Genomic DNA, 24,598 nt, shown 5'->3' with positions numbered 1-24,598 from the left:
ACAGCAGGGGTGTCTATGGGACTGTGATAATGAGATTTAGAACCACTGACAAAGTTACTAACCTGGCCCAAGCAACAGAGAAGGAATACTCTGAAAGGTTCCAGCATGTTCACATCCTACAGAGCAACCTGAGACTGAATCTTTGCATTTCAAACTCACTATTTTAAGAGCTGGAAAAGCTAAAGTTTAGACAATCACCCACATTATTCTCTTCCAGAAAATTTCTGATAAAAACCTTTATTCTATACAAAATATAAGGGGATTTAGCTACAATTACCAGCAGGATCACCGATACTGTTACCACAATAACTTCTCAACAGACAGATGCCTTTCTATAATATTATTTCTACACTAAAACACGTTAAACATTAAGTTCAAATGTCAGGTTGGCTCAGCCTGAGCTAAACTTTAGCTCTGAGTAGTTAACAGCTCTTGTGCAATGTCACAGCACTAAAAGCCTTCATTTTCATGCTCATGTGGATGCCACCCAGCCCTCCTGACACAGAGCATGAACAGGAAAGTCAATCATTACTGCTGAACACAACAACTGAGCTAAAACAGGGATCTTCCCTCAATCCACAAGAGTGGGAATTCTAGAGGAGAGTCCCTTGGCTGAGGCTGTGGAACAAGTTACTAGAAGACAAAAAGATAGGATAAATACCCCGCTCTTGCAAAACACACATGCTAAAGATCAAGCTCCAAAGAACCAAACTCCAGTTGTCAAGTGAGATGTCTGAGATAAGTAAATTCCAGGATCTCTGAGGGGCAACACACACATCCCCCCAAAGCAGCTTCCCAGGGAATGCTGCTTGTGCCGGAGCCAGGTGGAAACCCCGGATCTCAAATGTCTCAACACTGGCATTTGACAAAGCCAGCTCCCATAACCTGACCATATTCCTCATTTTTTCATTAGACAGCACCAAATCCAGCCTGGAATACACAGATAAACCTCTAAGAATGGTAAACTTCACCACCCATCAACTTGTGCTGCTCAGTCCTTCTCGGGGACAGAGTGACAAACACGTAAGGGATCCATGTCAGACGTGTACTTGGGACTGCTTTGGGATCTACTTTCCAAAACAGAAATTCAGCTTTTAGAAAACATTCCCATTTTAACAAGCAACGGTGCACACTAATAGAACCCTAGAAATAGTTTTACAATTGAAACATTACACACAGAAACCGCTATTTATACTTCAATATGACAGCCTTAAATATTTACTTTTCCACTCACTTACTTTACATGTTGTGCCAGCAGAGCACTTTCTTGCATCATTTAAAGAGCTTATAGAAATTTAAAACTATCAGAGCAATAAGGAAAAGTATTGTAAGTCAAATTAAATGATGAAGCAAAACATATTTGCTACTTTTTATACAAAAATTAATTTAATGCAGATGCATGGTTTCTACAAGCAATTAGGTACGTCACATTATATGTTCTGATCTTTTAAAAATATGCTTTTTTTTGAAAAGCAAACTGTTTTGAACTTTAAACTCTATCCAGGCTTTCCATTGCTACATGGAGACCATTCATCAGCTGGGACCATTATGTTATTCCCCTGCCACACGGACTCTGAAAAGCCAACGAGTAAGTTCAGAGTAAGTAAATGTTTCTAGGTAGAGCTGCACATCACACAGTTGTACCAGCAGTTACTGGACATTTTTTCCCAGAAAACAAACGGGCAGGGCAGCTGTATTTTGACAAGAGAAGTTGATTCCTTTTATGGCCCAGAGTTGGTGGCTGTGGTCTGGGGTGGGAAGGCAGTGGGCAAGCATCCCATGCTTCATCCAACAGCACTGTCATCCCTGGGCCAGCTGCTCTTCCCAGAGTCACCCTGATGATTCCCTTCTAGCACTCACTTATTTTCAATTGCAGAAGAGACACTCCAGATAGGATATTGTATTATTTACTTTACCTTTTGCTCTATTTTAGGTCCCACAAACCCAGAGTTTAAACAAACTACTCAGATTGAAAACTGTTCACAGGCACTTCCAAGCCCACCGGATTTGGGCTCCTCTCCTGCAAAGGAACCAAGACAGCTCAGCTTCTCTGCCACTTTTCCATTTGTATATTTAAATTTTTCTGCCATTAAAATGGATTTTGAAGAACAAATGGCCTGGAAATTCACTGCCAATTCATCTCCACTGAGATTGCACAATGTCCCACGTCGTGGCCCATATAAAATTAAAAGGATGACCATGACCGTTTCCAATCAAGTTTTTGGCCTTTTCTTTGGGAATTCTGAACTGCTGGGTCCTTAAGCTGGAACAACTGCAAGGAGGATAGCAAGGGAGCAGAGGAAGTGGGAAAGCCCCGTAGCAGATGAGCTGCAGAAAGACACGGAACATCTGTCCTGGAGCAGATCTGCTGAGCAGGTTCCCAACCAGCCTCCCTGGCTACTTACTCCCATGCCTTCATTTACTCCCTTTGCTTCAGCTCTTCACTTGCATCAGACCCTGAACCAGGCCTTTTTCATGGCTTTAATCTCAGAGTGGAAACCTGGAAGGAAAGACTGGAAGGAAGGAAAGGGCACTGGGGAAAATGAGACATTGGAGGCATGGAAGAAGCACATTACTATAAGGAAGATAAAACAAATTTTCCAACGGGTAATTGGAAATTCAGCAATTCTAATCTACATGGAAAGTGGAAGGCCAAGAAATCAGGGCTGAGCACTATCTGCATCATAATACAAACAACAAAGCCTAATTACTTCCCCTACTTAAAAATCCTTATCTAACTCATGATCTTTTCTTAAACAAAGCAAAACTGACATTTTGATGAAGGCAAACTCCAAGCAGCATTCACAATCACTGCACCAGCAGAGAAGAAGCAGCCTCTTAAGCTGAATGCACTTTCCCATGTGGTTCCTTACTTTAACTTGAATAAAACTTCCAATCATGAGAAGAAAGGGGGAGAACCAGCAAAGAAAGGAGAAAAATTAAGAGTGCAAGCAAGCACCAGGAATGGAGGGATATAATATATAATATATAATATATAATATATAATATATAATATATAATATATAATATATAATATATAATATATAATATATAATATATAATATATAATATATAGTATATAATATATAATACATATAATGCCTGAGGGATATTAATGCCAAGCCTGCAGGCCAAGTTGTAGGGATGTAGCTTTGCTGCTCAGTTATTTGCACAAGCTTTACAGGCATGGGAAAACTGCAAAGGTTGTCAGGAAACACAAAACCTCCTGTGATGGAAAATCCTGCAGAGAAACATATCCTGGACACTGCCTGAGCCCCATTATGGTTGGACTTCTCTGCTCCTCCAGCAAGCAATGTGCAACTCCAGCAATTCTGAAAAAATTGAGCTTGGAAACTGGATGGAGAAATTTAAAAACTCCTCTCCTTTCTATCAAGAGCAATGGCACAGGGTGCCCAGAGAAGCTGTGGCTGCCCCTGGATCCCTGGAAGTGTCCAAGGCCAGGTTGGATGGGACTTGGAGCAGCCTGGGACAGTGGCAGGGGTGGAACAAGATGAACTCTGAGGTACTTTCCAACCCAACCATTGCATGATTCTGTGATTCTAGGATCATCATCCCTGGGTATCCCCCTGCTGCACAGGGCAGCCTTGCTCTTCCACAGCTCCCAAATGCTGATTCTGGAATGTCAGGGAGGCTTGGAGCAGCCTGGGATAGTGGAAGGTGTCCCTGGACATGGCAGAGGATGGGACTGGATGAGTTTTAACATCCCTCCAACTCAAACCAGTCTGGGGTTCCATGATTCTGTGAGAAGGAGGGATTTGGATTACTGGAGTAAATCTCAGTTCTTTTCAAATTACATTGATCCCACAAGAGTGGGAGCCTGGAGAAACAGGCCACCAGCTCTCCCCACTGTTTCTTGGGAATGTGCTGTATAACACCAAGGGCTTTAATTGAGTGAAATATGTTTATACTTTGCTTTTCTTCCCCAATTCAAGTTTAAAACTCTGTTTCCACAACCTGAAGATGGAGAGATAAAAATGAGTTAGGGACACAGCTCCCACTTTAATTTTAAATTGCAAATTAAAGGCAAGGCATAGCCTGGAGAAGCTCAGGGCTTATGAAAGTTCAGTGTTGTAGAAACTGCTTAAATTGTAAGAAGGTTGTACTGGGAAATTTAAATAATTAGATCTGGCACTGCTACCTCAGACTTGAACAGAACCAAATAAAAGATTCAAGTTTCAAACTCAGAGAGAGAACAAATTATTGAGGAAACTGGATACTAACATACACTGGCAACCTTTCGTAATAAACATGGCCCTGTGCAATTTATCAAGGAAACTAAAGGTATAAAAATTAATAAAACAGATGCAAAGACATCCTTTTGTTAAAACCCTGATAAAAATTAGTCTGAAAAATACAATTCCCTAAAATTTGCTGAGACCTGTAAAAATTAGTATTTCAAGGCAACAATTCTTCCCAATTTTGAAAAGAAGCAGAATTCATTAAAAAAAATAAACTAAAACAAAAACAAATCCTAAACAAGCAAACAAACAAACAACAACAGAGTAAAAAAAAAAAAAAAAACACCAAAAAAGGCACCATAAAATCCCAAACTGTGCAAGAGGGAGAGGAAAGACAGTCTCGGGTTTTGGGTACCTAAAAACAGCCCTAAAAGTGCTCCTCCCCTAAGGATATTTTGATCTTAGTCACATGGGTTTTTAAAGGTATTTTTATTTAGTCTCCCTGTAGATAACTGCAAGGAGAGAGCTGCTAACACGATATTAAATTAATGATTTGGTGGTTGCCCTTGTGGCTGAGAGAGATTTTAAGTCTGAAATATTACCAATAAACCATTAGGGCTCAGCAACCTCAGAGAACACTCAGACACTGCTTCCATCACTTGCCAACTTTGTCTCAATCAAAAAGTCAAATTTACCTTCTTAGTCTTTAATATTTAACTGCTTATTGATAAGCCTATGTAATTTTATGGGTAGATAAGGAAAAATGAAAATAAGAAGAGAAAATATTTGAGAATGTCTTACAATACACAAGTTCTCTTGTATGCACATGCAGGAAATTGATCTTTTCCTTCTGTGGCTCATATTTTCACCCAAATCACCTATTTTTCATTTTCATCTGACCATTTGCAACATAATTTTGAAACATCTGGTTTGTTTTTGTAAGTTCAGACAGTGTGAGAGAAGTTTCCAGTTAAATGGACTTGGAAATGCAAGATCTGCAGAGCAGGGCAGAATAAATTCAACAACAAACACACTTGTAATCACAAAAACTTATCACACAAGTGTGCCCACAACAAAAGCACCTCCAGAGCAAGGATCAGCAGCTCTGCAAACCTGGCTCAGTGCACTGGGATTGGACTGGGCTGGCCAAGGAAACATGGATAAACATGGAAAGAGAAGACACAACAGGCAGATTTGCTCCTGCCCTGGGTTGTCACAACCACCTGCCAGGGACATGGGCTGCTCCTGCAGCTCCAGCAGCAAGGGTGGAAAGAGGCATCCAGCTTCTGGCTTGGCATTTGGAAAGGCTGCAGCATCCAAAGGTTTTCATATCAAAAGCAAAGCAACCCCCAAACGCTCCTTTGCAATGTATTTTTTTTTCAGTTCTGAACTAACTGAATTGATGGCTTTATTTATATACTTATACATGCAAATATAAAGACAAAAATTAGTATCATTGGATGTTGGATTTCTACCAACAGGAAAAGCTTTTGTAATGAGAAGCAGAGACTGATTAAATGCTAAAATAGAAAGAAAAAGAGACAGTAACCCTCTGAAGCCCCTTGCTCTGCTCAGCCAGCTGTCATCAGGGATGGGGCAACAAGTATCTGCTGCACACCTCGTTTCCCTTCCAGAAATGGGTACCACGATATCAACATGCAGCTTGCACTGTGTGGGCAAACCTGGATCTGTGCACCCCTGAGCTCCTCGGGCAACACACCCTGGGATGGGGCCACCTCCATTCCAGTGGGGAGGAAAGGCACAGCTCCAGCATTACACTGCTCCTCCATGTGGCTTTTGATGACAGCAAAGATCATCTTTATCTACTTGGAGTGGAGCAATTCTCCTTCATTCCGTGTCCTGGACAAGCCAGACAGTTCACAACACACAGAAACCCCCAAAACAACAACCTCAGTAAATCAGCAGCAGCTCTATGCCAAATTATTCAAATTATTCAGAAAGAGGATTAAAATTCTTGCAATGCCATCTTGCTGAAACACTGTGTGGTTATTCCCAGTGGCACAGCAGCAATCCATCCCTACAATCCATGGCTGCTCCAGCTTTCTGGTGCCTCCTGGGGGGTGCTAAGTTACCTTCTCACCACTTCAGGCCCCACCTGCCCCAAGGCCACAGCCCAAAGCTGTTCCCACAGAGCTCCTGAAGCTGGAGGTGTTGTTGGTCTCACACTCCTGCAGCAGTTTAACACAGGGCTTCCAGCTCCAGCTCCTTCCCCTCCAGAGGTAACCTTTTACCTTGTCTGGAGAACGTGGCCAACTCTCCCAGCTGGAGCTTTTTCCTCCAGACTAACACAACTGCAGTTCCCTGCTCTTTTCTAGACATCCATCCCTCCATCCATCCACCCATCCATCCATCCATCCATCCATCCATCCATCCATCCATCCATCCATCCATCCATCCATCCCTCCATCCATCCACCCATCCATCCCTCCATCCATCCACCCACCCATCCATCCATCCATCCCTCCATCCATCCATCCCTCCATCCATCCATCCATCCACCCATCCATCCACCCATCCATCCACCCATCCACCCGTCCGTCCATCCACCCGTCCGTCCATCCACCCGTCCGTCCATCCACCCGTCCGTCCATCCACCCATCCATCCCTCCATCCATCCACCCACCCATCCATCCATCCCTCCATCCATCCATCCCTCCATCCATCCATCCATCCGTCCGTCCATCCACCCATCCACCCCACCCAATTGCTCTCTTACAGGCTCTCTCCATTCACATCTTTTTAACTGATGTTTCTTCTGCTATCAAAACAACTTCTGAGCTTTAAGGATTAAACTAAAAAATCGCTCCCCAAAAAGTGTTTCAGGAAAGTTTCCCGCAGATTTCAACTTCTTACAGTCTCTTCCCCCACACTGTAACCCACCATGCCTTTGGCTTCCACTTCCCCACTGCCTTCCAGTTTTTCCAAATGCCATCAAGAAATTCCTCTCTAATTTACTTCTCAGAAGATACAATCTAATGGGTAATTAAAAGTACAAAAGAGAATTTAGGAATAAGTATTTTCCCTTAACAGCTTCCATCCCATTAAAATATTTTGCTGTCATAATGCCTACAGGGATTATCTTCAGTTGCAAAAGAACAATGAAAACAAACACTTAAAAATCATCCAAAAAAGCCACAATATTTTGAGAAAACCAGCTATGGTGCTATTGCACCTTGGAAACTTGCTCCAAAATATGGAGACATTGCTCAGAGGTCAGTTTTGCTCTTCAGTTCTATGGCTTGAAACCATAATAGTATTAATAACTGCAAATCCCACCTTTCCTATCTCATATCAGCAAATTGCATTGGGAACACTATCACGACTCCTACCACAAAATCCACCACTACCTCCACTTGTTTATGCTGTTGAATTATTGGCAGAAAAATACTAAAGAACACTGAAGTAAATAAAAAGAGGAGAATATAGAAGAGCATGAACATACAACCAACTACATGAAACTTAAATAAAAATATGGAGTACTTTTTATGCAGGGGACAAGGACTGCGAAGTTTGCTTATAAAGGAGTCTGGTTGTCTTCCAAGTTTCACGTTCCAGCCTGAAAATAACTTCTTAAAACAGCTGTCAGGTTTTTTTTTTTTTGGGAGGAGCAAGAATGATCTACCAGCAAATACGACCTTTCTTTAGAGCACATGAGTTATCATGGGTTGGACTTCACAGAGAAAATTCAATTCCCGTGTGGCCCCTAAAATCTGCAATCAAGAACATGGAAGAGCATCCAGAAGGAAAACCCAGCCTTCATGGAGAGCTCACAAAATAGAGAAGCACCATGGTCTCAGTGCTCAGGAGACCATGGGAATTAATCATCCCCCACTGGGCCAAAAATCAGTCCTTAATCTTCCTTTCACTTAGATTCTCTTAAAATATTTTTTTCCCACCAATTAACACCTTACTTAAGTAGATTTTTTAAAAATTAAAATAAAAAATGGCAATATAGTTTAAAATTAAGCAATTAAAGCTCCAAATCTCCTAATAATATATTTTAAAGTCAAACATGAAGAAACTCAACAACTTACTGGCTGTGCTGTTATCATCACTTTAATGATGACCTCTCAGAATTTCATGAAACATTCACTCTCTGCTGTCTTGGCTGATAAAACAGCAACTAAAAACATGTAAACTTTTTTGTACAATGTACACTGATAATTCTAAAATTCCCAATTTCTCCACACATGGAGACACATTCACAACAGGAGTAATCATGTAAACAGTTGTGCTAAATAGTCCCTGTATCCAAAACAAAATTATTAGCTGGACATATTTACTGAATCAGTCACTTCCACATCTGGCACAGGTGGAGGCTCCTCCATGTTTTAAAGGTCCTGGAATTTTCTTTGGGGAGCATAAAATAACAAAAATCATCTATGATATACTGTTCCTGCTGCAATATGTTTTTTCTATCTCCATATAAAAAAAAAGTTAAATTTTGGTTCAGGAAAGAGCAGGAATTGCCCCAGATGCAAAGTAGCATCAGAAAACTTGGGACCATTAAAGAACCACTTCCTTCCTCCCAAAAAAGTGTCACTTAAAACCCCTCTGTCTTCCAGAGCCAGTGTGACATGGCAAAAGAAAGAGAAGTCATTAACTGCTTTGTATTAAAACAGACAAACAAACAAATTAAAAAAAAAAATTAAATTCAAATGATGCTGTGCTGAACCTGCAATCCTTTATCCCTTTTTTTTTTTTTTTTTTTGGAATGACAGTGCCTGGTATCCCCTCTCTTTTCACTCTAATATCCAAACGCAGATTTGGCTTTTTAAGACCTCCAACTATTTTATGAAGGATTTATGCTGCCACAAAGTACAATTCTCCCCTTTATTCCCCCTTCAACGTGTGAACAAAAACACAGTAGGCTAAAAATGAGTGCAACTGTGATATGAGAAAATAAAAAGAGACACCTTGTATCCCGTAGAACAATAATACTAATTTTAGCTACTCACTATTCACTATTTAGTCTATTCAACCATGCTCCAGTAACAAACACCTGGATTTCTGGACAAACCTCAAATACAGTATTTTGGGAACCACTGTCGCCAAAACATTAGCACAGTTTCTCATGAATAAATGAGCTCATGTCCCTACCTCAGCACAGAGCAGCACTTCATGAGTTCATGAGTGTCACCCATGAACCACAGGCACAGTTTAGACCTGAACACAGGTACGACTGCCTGGGATTTAAACCTGGGTTTAGGATCCCCATAGCAGAATGCACAATAGAAATCTCAAGCAAGGCAACACGTCATTGCCACATCTCCAGGATACTTCTGGTGTCACATTAAAAATTCCTCACATTGGCAAGGATTACACTTCATGGAACAGGAAACTGAAGCAGGGTTTTCTAGAAGTTTATATGAGCAAGCAGGACCACCATGAAAGAGCCCCCGAGACACCCAACAAGAGCTTGGAGTTGGATCAAGGACCCACCTCCTCTGGCAGGTTATTGAATGGACATGGCCAAAAAAATGATACACTCAGTCAAATGTCTAGACAAGAGGGTTACAGGAATGGAATCCACAGCTACAGATGAGGAGTTTCATTCATTAAGAAAATTAAAGGAGTCCAGTTTTCAAACCAGCACCTGACCCACTCTCCTTTACTGCAATGTCCATGCACAAGTAACACACCTTTAATCCACACCAGTCACTCAAATACCTGGTGATCTTTCTAGTGCCTGTACTGTGGCTGCTGTAACTACCAATGTGGGAGATTTTTATCCTCTGACAAAGGAAAGAGTAAGTACTAGAGAGTAAAATTTCATCCCTATTTACCATGGTTCAGCTATATATTAATATAGAAACATCCAAATGTGTAAAAATCAAAACATTTATTTTAGGCTTTCTTGAAAGTAAAGCGTGATTTCCTTCCACTTAGGAGACAGGGCAAAGTCACGCCAGGAAAAGAAGCAACTCAGAAAATGAGAACCATTTCTTTGTCCTGCAAGGTTCTAACAGAGCCATGACCAACTCCAGCACAGGCATGGGATCCTTGCTGGATTTGCTCCGTTGTGGCCCAGCCATGAATTCAGGCTGCCTCACCTTCTTTCCTTCCTTGATAATGCACAGCCCCTGAGCCGTGTGGAGCAGGACAGCACAGCTGGAATGGGTTACTGGGGTCTTTCTGCTGTCACTACATGAACACAAACCTCACACGGGCTCAGCCCCACTGGCTCCTCAACACTTGAGGAGCTCAGGTAGCAGCTCAGGCTTCATTAATTCCATACTGCTCCTTGCCTGAGAGGTACCTCAGTGTACAAATAAAGATACAAGGATGAACCCTTTCAATGACTCTCTAAAACCAGCTACACGTCACTGGCTCACTCTCCATAAGATTGTCCTCCAACAGTCATTACAGCAGGGTTGTAATTTTATACATGCATGTGAAGGGCAATAAAAACTCTCATAAATACTGCAGGCCATCCTTCTTCTGAACCCAAAATCTGTGTTTATAGAGTAACTCTTTGTATTTGTTGCCCAGAGAGCCTGTGGATGCCCCATCCCTGGAAGTGTTGAAGACCAGGCTAGATGGGGCTTGGAACAACCTGGAATGGTGGAAGGGGTCCCTGCCCATGTCCCAGGGGGTGGAGCTGGATGAGCTTTAAGGTCCTTCCAACACAAGCCATGCTGTGATCCTCTGATTTTATACTGAAACACCTAAATACAGCAGCAAAGACTTTCGGAACATTTTGCTTTACTTGTATCAGTGAGTCATAGGCTACATTTAAAGCTGTTTTACTTAGACAAGCTATAGGCATGCTCGATGTGTATTAGATGCAGCTCCTAAACTGTGTTATGTATTTCCCTCACACAGGCTGTAGTGTTACCATAACATCCCAAAGATGATATTTAACACACACAATCACATTATTTCTACAGATCAATAATTCTGCTGTTAAAACCAACTGGCTCCTCTTTGAAGTGACACAATTCTAACTGGAAACTTCAACAAGTGCCATTTGAATTTGGAGGATTTGGTGTTTCAAAAGCTGCCCCAAACACTGGTGGGGCATGGTCCAACTCCTGCACTTACTAAGCAGCACAAGAATTAACAAATCCTTTGCTCCAAATGAGGCGGACAAATAACGCCCCGTCAGCACAATCCCACTCCATTACAGCAGCAGCACAACTCACAGTAATTTATGACCCTCTTGGCTGCATGCTTGGCTATGGCTGATATTAGGATCGTACAACTCCCATCACAACCTAAATCCCAAAATACATAACTAATACTGTTTCTTTACGTGCTCTGCAAATACACTGCTTCAAAGTAGCACTGGTGAGGGTGGAAGCCGAGCAGGCAAATCTCCTGACTTGGAAAAACAAAATTTTAATCTGAATTTTAAGACAAATTCCAACTTTGTCACCTCCTGAAATCTTGGAAAGAATTAAATGCATAACAGATGTACTCCATTTTAAATATAGCCACATCATGCATGCATTTTTTAGAAGACACAGAAAACACTGTGCCTGATAAAAATGCCTCACGTATGGTCTGATTCACTTTCAGTACCCCATTATGGACACAAAATCATTCCTGACTCCTGATCAGCAAACAGCCATGGCCAAACTGGCTCTATCCCCAAGCAAAAGCATCATCCCAGTGCTTTATCAGGGCTCAGAAACCACCACCTTCCTGATGATATCCTTTGCCTTCACACTTCAAAAATGGCATTCTTGATGTGCTGAAGCTCCCACCTTCTGCTGCTAACAGGTAAATTCTATGATGCTCCCTATTAAATAGTCAAGCAAAGTTTTTAGTAAGAAGTGTCACCCAGTTCATGAACATGAACCATTTGTGCTACAAGAATTAAACACGTTTTCCAAGCTGACTGAACACGATTCAAGCAACTGATTATGGAGAAATAACAGACTGCGGCAGCAATTCGGATCATTTTCACATAAAATAAACATTCTAAGAGTGCACATAGTTACTGAAATGCTATATATACACATGTACATGTTGAAAGAGAGAGTATGGAGTGACTGGAGAAGGGGCAGTGGCTTCCCACTGCCAGAGGGCAGGGTTAGAAGGGATATTGAGAGGAAATCCTTCCCTGGGAGGAGGGGGAAGCCCTGGCACAGGGTGCCCAGAGAAGCTGTGGCTGCCCCTGGATCCCTGGAACTGTCCAAGGCCAGGCTGGATGGGGCTTGGAGCATCCTGGGAGAGTGGAAAGTGTCCCTGACCAAGGTAGGGAGGCAGAACTGAATGATCTTCAAGGTCCCTTCCAACCTAAACATTTCTACAACTCTATGAACTCAACAGCTTTACATAATTTAAAATTTTTGGACTTATTTGTGGAAAATGATCATCAAATAGCAAATTAAAGTATCTGACACAGGTAAACGTGACTTCAATGAAGACTAGCAGACCTTTTGTTTATCTCTGTATCCACAGCAAATTCCAGCAGCAGCAATGTTTCATAACCAAAGACGTATATGTTACTTTAACATTCTCAGCAGAAAAATTTACTTGCTGATCATTAAGGATTCCAGAACCTCGGGTGAGGCACGGGGTGTGTGTGTTTCTTTTAAAATGGTTTATTGGAATTATGAAACAACTTACAATAAATTTTCTCATCCTCACGTGGTACTTTTAAGAACACTCTCTGCTTCTAGATGATGCCACACTGCCAAGCAGCAAGTAAAACATTAAACATTATTCATATTGTCTCATTAGCAACTTATATGTGCATGAGAGAGAATCTCCTTCGTAACATAGATCTTACTAGCAAGGCCAGTCCCAAATAGGGAGTCAGACAGACACAACTTCCCAGAATCAAGGAATAGCTTGGGTTGGAAAGGGACCTCACAGCCCTCCCAGTTCCACCCCCTGCCATGGGCAGGGACATCTTCCACTGTCCCAGACTGCTCCAAGCCCCAATGTCCAACCTGGCCTTAGACACTGCCAGGGATCCAGGGGCAGTCACAGCTTCTCTGGGCACCCTGTGCCAGGACCTCCTCATCCTCACAGGGAAGAATTTCTTCCCAATGTCTTGACTAACCCTGCCCTCTGGCAGTGGGAAGCCATTGCTCCTTGTCTTGTCCCTCCAGGCCCTTGTAAGTAATTTTTCTTCATGTTTCTTGCCAGCTCCCTTCAACTACTGTAAAGCTACAACAAGGTCATCCCAAAGCCTTCTCTTCTCCAGGCTGAACATTCCCCACTCCCTCAGCGTTTCCTCATAGGAGAGGTGTTCCATCCCTCTAATCAACTTAGTGGCCTCCTCTGGACCCACTCCAAGTAAGAGTCAAGTTTTAAAAACTGGAAATCAATGGGAAAAGCTAGAAAAGCCTTGGATCAAAGCCTGGTTATGTGCTGGTGCACAGTCACTGTGTGTGACACTGCAGAGTCTCCATCCCTGCCCTGAAAGCCTGTGGCCACTTTTTCTCCGAGCACAGCCTGAACTCAGACCTGCTGGAAACAACTCTTCCCAAGCATCACGCTGTCTAAACAAAGGAAATTTGGAGCTGATGTTGTACCTGGTCTCTTTGCAAATACTGCCCTTATACAGGAACATTTCCTCATTACATCCTGCCTGTAGCACCACTCCTGTCAGGCCCTGAGCAATTCCAAAAGATTTATCTGCTGGACGCCCGTCCAAGTCGGTCAGAGGTTAGAGACACTCAGTACCTACAGGACACACTTCAAGTATCCACTAAACACGAGTTAAAGAAGGCAAGAATTTTATTCCAAGAGCTACTGGAGACACCTATGGGAAAGCTTCTCAGGGAGGTCTTCTGAAAAAAGCAGAACCAAAAATTAACTTCTAGACCATCTCTCAGGCACGTGCATCTGAGTCAAACAGCAAAGCTGCACATTTAAAAACTGCAAAGGTCCCATTTCTGACAAAAACATCCTCATTCATCTAATGAACGAAAAGAATTAAGCATCCAGTATCAGAAGAAGCTTTCACACATTTCCTGTGGTCTGTGTGAATGCTTCATAACATGTTTTATTTCAATTACAGACTTCTATTAATGATGTGGGTTTTGTTGAAGGGTTTCAGTGCTTTTTTAGCTTATTCTGCAGCTAAATGCAGTCAAATTACAATGTTTTTTTTTTTCCCTTCAAACATACAAATAAATGTTAGTATCAGTAGCATTGTTTATGATTTAATTTTACCTTCCAATTTTTTCCCTCTGTTTAGAAGGCCTTTCCATCAAGGCCTAAAAATTAGTAACATGGGAAGTAAATTAAGTTGTTATTAACAGAGACAGCTGGATTTGGATGCTTTTGGGCTCTTTTCTCCACAGCCCTTCTGCCCCCATTGCAGTGGCAGGACCTTTGGTTTATGGAATCACAGACTCAGCAGGAGTTCTGGGAATTCCAGCCTGTGAAGACATCCACACAAGCAGATTTGAGTTAACTTCAGCTGAAGGAAAAACCAAAAAACAACAAAAGCAAGCAAAATGCTCTTTCATAAGCAGATGATCAAGATGGTACTTTCCCTCTGTTTGCATGTTCCTGAACATGTTAAGCAGCAGGCAGAAGGAAAGATCCCATCACCAAGCTAGTGGACTTTATTCAGACATTGGACTGTGCCAATTTTGGAGATTTTATAAGTAATGAATGCTATTTTATGACAACAATGTGATTTCTAAATTTATCATGTCAAGTTGAAGGCAACAGTTTTAGACATGCAACAAGAGGAACAGTGAGTGCTATCAGTGAAATAAAGACTTGCAATATAATCATTATTTAGATGGTTTGCCAAGAATTCCCACAGTAAGTTACTGTAGCAAACACAAATTCAAAAAATTTACAGGCAGTTGAGACAGATTTTGATCCTGAGGGATGCTCGCTGAAGAAATGTATCTGGAACATTTTGTTCCTCCACAAAGAAATTTCAGAACCATGAAAAAATACCAATCCCTTAAGCCATATATCTAGTAGGCTTATTGCTCAAGGTTAAAACATTTGGGGGTGCAAATGAAAGAGAATACTGATTTGGTGAAAACAATTTAGCTTGAAAGGGCAGTAAAGATTTCTGGGGTAGTCCAATACTGACAAATGCCTTGCCAGAACCACCTCACCAGCCAAATCTGTGCTGCCTAAGACAGAAGCCATGCCCAAACATGACCTGTGAGCAAAGAACGAGCTATAATTCCATGGTACATCCCCAGTTCAGGCTTCTTTTCCAAGTATCACTTCATATTTTCAACAATTATTACTTGGAAGCAAGCAGCTACACTCTCAAACCCTGCATGGCTCTTCTTTAAATTGAGTTCCAACATTCTCCTCCAAACCTATGAAAGAACCATCACAATAATGCAAACTTATATAACAGAACCTGTTAAAATGTGTTAATGAGGCTATATTGACTAGCTGGCTTCTCTGCAAAAGCAACTCCCACTGGAAGTTAAAAATTTAATGGCTAGGAATTTTTTTTTCTTCTTTTCTTTTCAAAGGACAGAAATGAGATTGAAAATCATCTAAAAATAGCTGAGAATTTTCAAGTGTCAGCTGTAACGGAAAGAGGAATGGCTGACTCTCCTTACAGAGCCAGGATGGATGGAGTGAGCTTGTGATTCGGGATCAAGAAAGGGAGTTCACCACAAACTGTAGATGGTAGGAAATAATTCTAATTTCCTCATTTTAATAATATTCCAGGACAATCTACAGCAAATCGAAATCCAGTGAAACTGTACTTTACAAGTGGTGAACGTAAATTCTTATATTCTTTGTCTGCTAGCCGACGTGAAGTACATATTGTGAAATAACTGCAAAAGGAGTTTGAAACAACCCATTCAAATCATGCAGCCTCCTCACGACTGAAGATGAATATAAATTACATGTCTTTGGCTTTGTTTTGTCTTTTCCATCAATCTTTTTCCCCAAAAAGCACCATGTCAAGCCTTTCATTTAAAGAAGGCAATCTCCCACATTTAAACAGATCCCTACTTCTTAAGATTTTGTGATGTAAACGGGAGAAGGAAGCTCAGATTTGCAATTTGTAGATTATGCACCCAGCTTTGGGTGACAGAAATACAAGTCAAAGACTCTGCAGATGATGATCAGAATGCAGCAGAAGCCACGGTGTCCCTCCAGTATCACAGGACCTGAGATTTCCCATGTTCTGGAAGGAAACTCCACTGTGGCCACACTCACTCGAACTCCTGCAGATTGCAAATGTTTTAAGGTCTGTTGAAACTGTTCCTTCACCCCACAGGGTTCAGGGTAAAAGGGTTTCAACAGCAGAGCTGCAACACTTGATAACCAGACTCTCAGTACTGCCTTGACTTATTTATTAATTAGTGTCAGGACACGAAAAATTGAAACCAGAGACCACGTTGTTAAACAAAGTGTGTGATCAGGGCCAGGCTCCATCCCCTTCGAAGTGAAGAACCTTGCACGAGTTCTAACTATGCTTATGCTTATAAGTTATTTTTTCACTGTGTCCAGTCAAATTAGCCTGTAAACAAGTTATCAAAACTCAAAGCCTTAAATGCAACATCCAGGTTTCTCTTAATAAAAGCAGCTGAAGTGTGAGTATTTTTAATGGAGAGATTTTTCTACTTGGTTTTGCACAAATAAAACTACGAGCAACTCAAAAAATCTTCCTCAAAATTTGGAGAAATTGTGACCTTCCTGTCCAGGTCTGGTAGCAACCTGAGCAGTACCTGCACACAAACTCAGGGTTACTTAGAGTAAAACTTAGGTCATTTTATCAAGTTATATTTGGAAAGCTCAACCATCACTAGGTTTTCCTACCAAGTTCTTTCTTTTGTTTATAGCTATGAAAGACATCTTCACAGAGCAAAGATTTGACAAGAACCAGGTTGAGCAACTATACTCATTATTTACCTCCTTTACTTTATGCTATTACATGGTAAAATTACAGATCATGTCAAAATGTTACACCAACGTAGAATTTGCTTCTCCCTGGCAATATGCCTTTGTGCAAATTACCTTAAATTATTATTCTTTATCTGTCACTGAACACTTTCCATTTTTGAAATACAGGAGTGAAGCCAACCTGTGTATGATATTTTATTTTCACTGTCACACATAAGATCATGAACCACTACCTCAACAACAGTTAATAGGTCAGAGTATGTAAAACTGATAAATTGACTGGTCACTACAATTTTCTGTCATGGTCAGCATTCAAAATTCTCTTTGTGGGAAAGTAGAAATACATACAAATGCTTACTTAATTACCACTTTTTTAAAATATGGACATTTGTTCTGTCTATTTTTGCCTGATCATCAGATCAGTATCAGAACACATGAAATCCAGAATCATGGTGTCTGTCACAAGTCAGTTCAATAAATATAAAAAAGCCTGTATCTAAAGACTTCCATTTATGGAACATGATGAAAAAGAGGTTGAACAGGAAGACCTGCACAGCAGCTGGCAAGACACGAGACAAGCACCTTAACCCCCCTCATTGATTCCAAACCCCTCACTTGTTAAAGACTAAGGCTGCCCTTAACCCCAGAGCAAAGCTGAATCTGCAGAGCTCTCTGCAGAGCCATCCTGCTGGCACGAGTACAAGCCTTCTAGATTTACACTGTGCCCAGCAGGCTAGGCTCACAAAGCCAAGGAAAAACTTTCATCTGATCTTTCCTCTACCTCTGAACTTGTAGAAACACATGACAGCTACAGGTCCTCTGTGCACAGCACTGCTAAAGGACAGGGAACCAGGGCAGGCAGGGCACGCTCCAGGGCTGCCAGGGGTGCTCTCCCCTGACAGGCCACAGAGGGGTGGAAGGGAAGAAAAATTCAATGATTTATCTCTTCATAACCTGACCCAAGTTTTTGCCTTTTAGGAACATCCATGCTGTGTTCCCTGCAATCCAAACTTGAAGCAGCAGTGGAGTATGAAATCACCAAGCAGAGCTGCATCCCATGTGCCATGGGAAAAGCATCCCCTGGGTCACAGGCTGCCACCCTGTAAAGAGCCAGGCTAGTCACAGACTAAAAGGTTTCACCATTGAGTAAAACTGTGACTTGTATAACCAATTTACTTATTACTTGAGAAACATTTAAAATTCTTAGCAAATATTAAAAGAAACACAGAGAACAGTGAAAGCAGCACATCAGCTGGACTTGTTTAAAAAGCTTTATCAGGAACAGCCGCTGCTGGCCACAGGTGAACTGGTGGGTGTTCCTGCAGTAAGTGTTGTGAACCCTTCCCTGTGTCACCAGCCCTGGCTCAGCCAGGTGACAGAGAGTACAGGAACCCCTTACCATTTTCTCCATGATGAAATAAGGGGAAAAAAATCAGAGAGAAAAATGTGGCTCTAATGTCAAGAGCTTCTAACAGGAATACAGCAACAAAGCCACTCCTTGAGGCAAACTTAACAAGGAGATGTCTTGCTGCAGAAAGTTTGGGAATTATTTTGGGTATCAGGGCACACAGAGAGGCCCCAAATTAAATCATGGCTCTGCTGTGTTATGCCCTATAAACACAGAGAAAGCATTCTTGCCCCAACATGCTTACTTATTTTGAGCACTCAAAAACCAAGATGCTGGTGACCCTGGTATTTCTGGAAGAGTTGCTGGCTGGTAAATAGCAATACTGTGATCTCCCAGGTAACAAGAGAGAGAAATGCAAACAACAAGGAAGAAAAGAGCAAAACAAAAATAATTCCATAAGCAGAACTTTTGATATCCCAAGGGATCTCTGCCTCTGGAGCTCGAAAGGGACATATTAACCTGTGTTATGTGACTCTCAGTATCTCATAATCTTCAATAAATTTATTTGTTAGGAAGCTCTGCAAGAAAACAGAAGAAGTGAATTGTCTCAAATCCTAGAGGAAAATTATTATGGAAGATATAATTGAACTGATGGCTGGGGTTTATCTGCAGGGTTTCACTGCAACACTGCTCTCCTGCACTCCCTTCACATCCAAGGGGATCAGGTACTGTGAAAACAGGGGGTCTAAGGAATCTTAAAATATAGAGCAGTCAGGCAAAAAAACTGCAACTGGTTTCTTGTTGGTTTCTTTTAGACACCATCTATTTAATTCCAAAACATGAAGGAACATACCAGGGCCCCTCTGCTTGCACAAAGGAGCCAGGGAAGTAAAGAGGGAAGAAAATATATTCTCATCCTAAGATTCCAGTGATCCATAAAACAGAAAGAAATTTAGTTTCACCCCAGCTCCAAAACACAGGAAGAGCAGCACTAGGACAGCTTGGGGTACATGAACCTGAGTATTTCAAAGTGAATGGGGAGCAGGGTTTTGAAGCACTTTGCCCAAGTGACTCCTCCACACCCTGCTTTGGTGCACGCTGGAGAGCTGAACCTGGATTCCTCCAGGGTGAACTGAGCCAAAGGACTGGCTCCAGGAGCATGCCTGACGTGCTCCAGCCACAGAGGTGCTTTTGTTCCAAGACCTGTTCCAGGAGCAGTGTTAGGTAGAAGTCCTGAAGTGTGCAGAACGTGGACATCGTGTGCTCAGTACCTCCTACTTTGCTCTTTGATGAGTTTACTTGCTCCTGTTGACTCAGCCTCAAAGATAGCTACAACTGCTGCAGCTCAGACAATTAAGAGATAATATGCTAGACATACAGCATAAAAAATAGGATATAATTAAGATATCAAAGGTTGAAAGGAAGCTGAGAATTGAAGTACTGGTAGGGAAACAAAGCTTATGTCTGTTATCTGTACAGAACTTTTATACTTGAAGAGAGTACGGGGTATGACATAATTAAACAACCACTACAAACTTCCTTTTCTCTATCGCTACTATCAACAGATTCTCGGGGAAAATAGCAAAGCAAAGCTTCCTAACAGCACCTCCATTCACAAAACTGAGCAGGTGCTTGGCAGAGATCAATTAATTAAGAGGTGAAATCGCAGTTTCCCTTATTAAAACTCAGAGCTGCTCCCTAACAAAACCCTCCCCTGCAGCAGATCCTACACACCAGCCAGTGGCACTGCTGTTTGATGGCTTTTATCATTGGCTTTGATGTATTTTTTCCCCTGATGGCATTTACCATCAGCTGAGTAATCTGGCTGCAGAACAAAGTTCTGAGGAAACAGGAAAAAATGGGCAGCTCTAAAGCACCCACTAACTACCACATCCCCCGAGGGTCTGTGAATGGGAGGGAACAGAATAAATGTGCTACAAACCTGTGGCTAAGGGCAGTCATGGCAAAGGTCTGCTTGGCTTACAAGTACACACAGCCTCTGATTTCTCTAACTGCATAAGACATTGGTAAGAAATGGCAGCTGAATACAGCTCTACCAAAAAATACAGAAGGGAAATGGGGAAAAAGCAAAGCCCAACCCATATTCCTCGTTAAAGTAATGCTTACCACATGCTCCAACTGCTTTCATAGCTACATTTCAGGCTAAGAAGAGACCATTAAATGTCAGTTCACAAAGCAAATTTCATCTTACCTAGACTGCATATCAGTTTGTCCATCTGTAGTACCCTGGCTGAAGCAGGAGCTGTGAAAGGCATTAAGAGCTGCAAAATCCAAACCTCTGCACTGAGGAGGCAGAGCAGCCTGTGCCCTCTCATGATAAATGTAACTAAGGACAAAACAGAGGTCTGAGAAAGACCATGAAAAACCCACGGCTGGCACGTGGCATAATTGCTCTACACAGTGCTTTTGTGATCTCCTAGAAAATATAAACAAATAAATAATAATATTTAGGAGCATTACTGTCAGTCTCCACAACTAAATTCATGTCAGTTTGTGAATACTGATAAAAGCTATAAATGCAGCAAAAATATTGAATTTTATTTGTTGCCACAACACAACCTTCACACTGCATTTGGCTGTAAAGGTACATGGAAGAGGGAAATATCACAGGGATGTTTCTCTACAACCTGTTCCATTTACTCCCATTAGAACAGCAAAATTCATCTTAAGAGTAACAACGAGGTTATGTCTGATGCTGTTTTCTTGAAAGCACACTCCCACTGAAATACATCAGTGTCAACACTTTTCAAAGAAATTAACTGAAACAGTATTTTTAGAAGCCCAGGGACACACATCTGCTCCAGTGCTGTGGCTCCCAGGCACCAATGTCACAGCCGATGTCGCTGCCTGCCGTAAGGCTCCTGCTGCAGCCCCGCTGCAGGACACTGCTCACCAAAAATAAGTTTTTGTGTCACATCAAAACAAGCACCTGCCAGGGGCAAGTGGCTGCCACTGCCACCACTGCTCTGCAGTGTTCTCCCCATGTCCTTATTCACTGACCTTTCTACCACCATCCTGGCCTCCTTTGTGTTGTTGCTACAAATATCTCCTTCCTCCAACACAATGCCAGTTTATGACTCCTCTGGGTTCTTCCACTCAGTTTTCCAGCTTACTTCATCAAAATGGGTACTTTTATAAGCAGAAGGAATAAACTCACAGAGCATAAAAGGGTTTGTTACATATTCCGCTCCCATTTTGATACATCTGCTCCCCACCTTGGACTAAGAGCACTGCAGACAACAATCTCCCCGTGAGACAAAGGCACGGCACTGAAGAGACACAGCTTTGACAAAAGAGACAATTAAATCCTCAGCTCCTACAATCCTCCTGCACGCGCCTCTAAGCGCTGCTAGAAAGCAGCCAAGAGTTTCACTTCAAAATGAACACTGTAAAAAAAATGAAAATCAGACTCTTAACCGAGGGGAACCGGAGGATCCTTAATTTTCTTCTCCAAAAGGCAAATTTGCCGTTTCATCCCCAGATTCTTCGAGCTATAGAAATGAGAGCATCTGCCAGCTCACTGGGCCACCTGAGTAACTTTTTCCAGCCTAACTCCAAACTGCAACAACTTGCCATATCAAACTGCCAAATCTACAGTGCTCATTTCTTTCTGTGAATCCAGCTGTCATTTTTCCCAAATGCCTTCGCAGCCCCAACTCTCCCGATGCCAAAAAAAAACCCTTTTCACAGATATACATAATTTTGCAAAACACATATGCTCTCTGTATGGCACATGAAGTCAATTAACAAGTTTACTTACCGAATTAAAGGATGACACACAACAGTAAAACAAAAACCTATTGCAGACAGCAAACACATGAACCTTCTCCTCCCTACAAAGCAACACTCTCGGAGGGAGTGCTGAGTTTTAAAGCCTATTTTGAGTACCACAGATGATCTTTCACGCTTATCTCTGTGGCACCTTTTATCCTGTAATTCCCCTGAGTGTTTGTGATCATCAGCACACCCAGTTAAATGTAAAACATGGCCAGCACTGGGGCAACTCTGTTCCCTCATAAAAGAAAAAACAAGCACAAAGTAAAAGCGCATACCTTTTAGCTGGTCGGCTACCACGCTCTGACCGACACGCTCAACCACCTTTCCATCCTCCATTTCATAACGATCATCCAGATATTTGGCAGTAGCTTCCGAAATATGGACTTTCCCAGCCACCCCGAGCTGTTCCATCAGATTGGCCAAATTGACATCGTTGGACCACACATCGAACTTGAACCTCCTCATTCCCAAAATGCCACACAGGACTGTCCCGGTGTGAACACCGACTCTCATGTTCACCATTTCTTTCTTCTCCTGGCAGAACTGCTCGATGGCTTTGATCATCCCCAAGCCCATCTCGATGCAGCAATAGGCGTGATCTGCCCGGGGCTCGGGGCAGCCCGCCACGCAGTAGTAACAGTCTCCCAAAGTGCTGATCTTCTCACATTTAGTGTCCTCACACAGACGGTCAAAGCGTCCGAAGAGGTCGTTCAGCAGTCCCACCAGGGCGTGGGCTGATTTGTTGGCGCTCATTTTCGTGAAGCCAACAATATCTGCAAACAAAATACTCACTTGCTCGATCTGCTGCATTTTAAAAGGACGGAATATTATGGGGGTTTTCTGTATGGAGGGCTTCTTCTTCCTGTTTTTGGGGCTTGAGGTGGAATGACGTTTGATGGAGTTTTCACTTTCATCATCCCCCTGCTTCATTAAGTCATCGGCTATTATTCTCGGCATAACAGAATGAATCATCCTCTCTTTCAGGGCTTTTTCCACTTCCAAGTCTTTTCCATGCATGATGGATTGCCCCACTTTCAGGAATGTGCTTCTTGATCTGACTTCGGACATGATAAATAAATGAATACCGATAGCGTGGATGCAGATGTGCAGGAAGGCTTTACTCAACAACTCCCAGTAAACCGCACCAGCTCCCAGAGGTGTGAAACAGTTCTCATCACGGAAGTGATAACCAAAGGTCTCGAAGAGGACCGAGTACGACAGTCCCAGAAACAAGCTTAAATACAGAGGTAAGTGCATCACTGTGTAAAGCAACAAGAGCACTTCAATACACATAGAAAAACTGCCCACTTGAGAAAGACAAGTGTCTGTGGGATCTGCCGGGGGAGTCCGGTTGGACTTGTCACCACTTCCTGAGACAGGCTTCAGAGCCTGGAACTGCGGAGCGAGGGTCAGAGCAAACACCAGGAGGGTGAGTATCAGCGAAGTCCATACGTAATGGCGGGCATAAGTCTTAGTGAAAGTGAACACAAAAAAAGCTACACATACCAGGAGGAAGCACAGAGCCGGCACCATGAAAACAATCTGTTTCTCTCTCATGTGTATGCCGAAATAGATGCCCCAGAGCAGACAGGCCACGCCGATGTAGAAGAGGGCATAGCGAAACCTGCGCTGGGTCTGCGGGAAGCATCTCTCCATGCAAGCCTCCTCCAGGTTGTTGGAGTCGAACTTGGGGTTCCACCACTTGGAAGAGGCCCTCTCGAAGAGCTGCGGCAGCTTCTTCTGCCGGCGGAGGCCGGAGCCACTGCCGCCCGCTCCGCCGGCTCGGCGGGTGCCCCCCGACTCCCCCGAGCTGCAGCTGGAGGAGATGCTGTACTTGCAGTGCTTGGAAGAGGTGCAGCCCTGGTGCTGTTTGGGGTTGATTTTCACCGTCACGCTGTTGCTGTCCCCGCTGGAGTCGCAGCTCACCTCGGTGCTGTGGTGATGCAGCAGCTGCTGGTGCGGTGGGGAAGCCATGTTGTCAATTCCTCCTCAAGAGCCCGCGCCGGACTTAGGTCTCTGGGGTTGCCGAAGCCACCGGGCTCCCCGCAGAGTCGCCTCTAGTCTCCTCTGGTCCCTGCCGCGTAGGGGCGGCCGGGCAGCGCCGCGGCGATCGGCCGCTCGCCGGGCTCCGCACACAGCGCGCCGGGGCAGCCCCGCATAGTCCCCTCGCCTGGGCCGAGCCGGGCCGGGGCTGCCGCCGCCCGCCGCTGGCCCCGCTCCCCCGCAGCCCTCCCGAGGCGCGGGGCGGGCGGGCCGCTGGCTCAGCCCCGCGGGGGGGACGCCGGGCCCCCGCCGGGAGGGGACCGCTCCTCCATGTCGTCTGCAGCTGCCCGCCGCTTCCTCCCCGCACGGCCGCCGACGAGGGGCCGCCTCCCGCCCTGAGCCGCCCGCCCAGCCGGGACGGCAGCACCACCGCTGCCCTCCG

The 24,598-nt window shown here is 43.2% G+C and overlaps 1 protein-coding gene across 2 annotated transcripts in view; it reads right to left on the bottom strand.

Annotated features, from left to right (window-relative positions):
- ADCY9 (adenylate cyclase 9) overlaps window positions 1-24,383 on the bottom strand; it is an 82,574-nt gene extending 58,191 nt beyond the window's left edge. The window contains exon 1 of one of the 2 annotated variants that reach the window (XM_062503934.1): window positions 22,449-24,383. In XM_062503934.1, the coding sequence (XP_062359918.1) occupies window positions 22,449-24,147 (1,699 nt within the window). In that variant the 5' untranslated portion in view covers window positions 24,148-24,383. The remainder of the gene's footprint in view (window positions 1-22,448) is intronic. The other variant, XM_062503933.1, reaches the window with a different exon arrangement.
- Between the last annotated feature and the right edge of the window lie 215 nt (window positions 24,384-24,598).

The sequence above is a fragment of the Cinclus cinclus genome, chromosome 16 (assembly GCF_963662255.1).
Source record: "Cinclus cinclus chromosome 16, bCinCin1.1, whole genome shotgun sequence".
NCBI classification, from domain to species: Eukaryota; Metazoa; Chordata; class Aves; order Passeriformes; family Cinclidae; genus Cinclus; species Cinclus cinclus.
The sequence above is the reverse complement of the archived record's forward strand: the minus strand, read 5'-3'. Positions and strand labels throughout refer to the sequence as shown.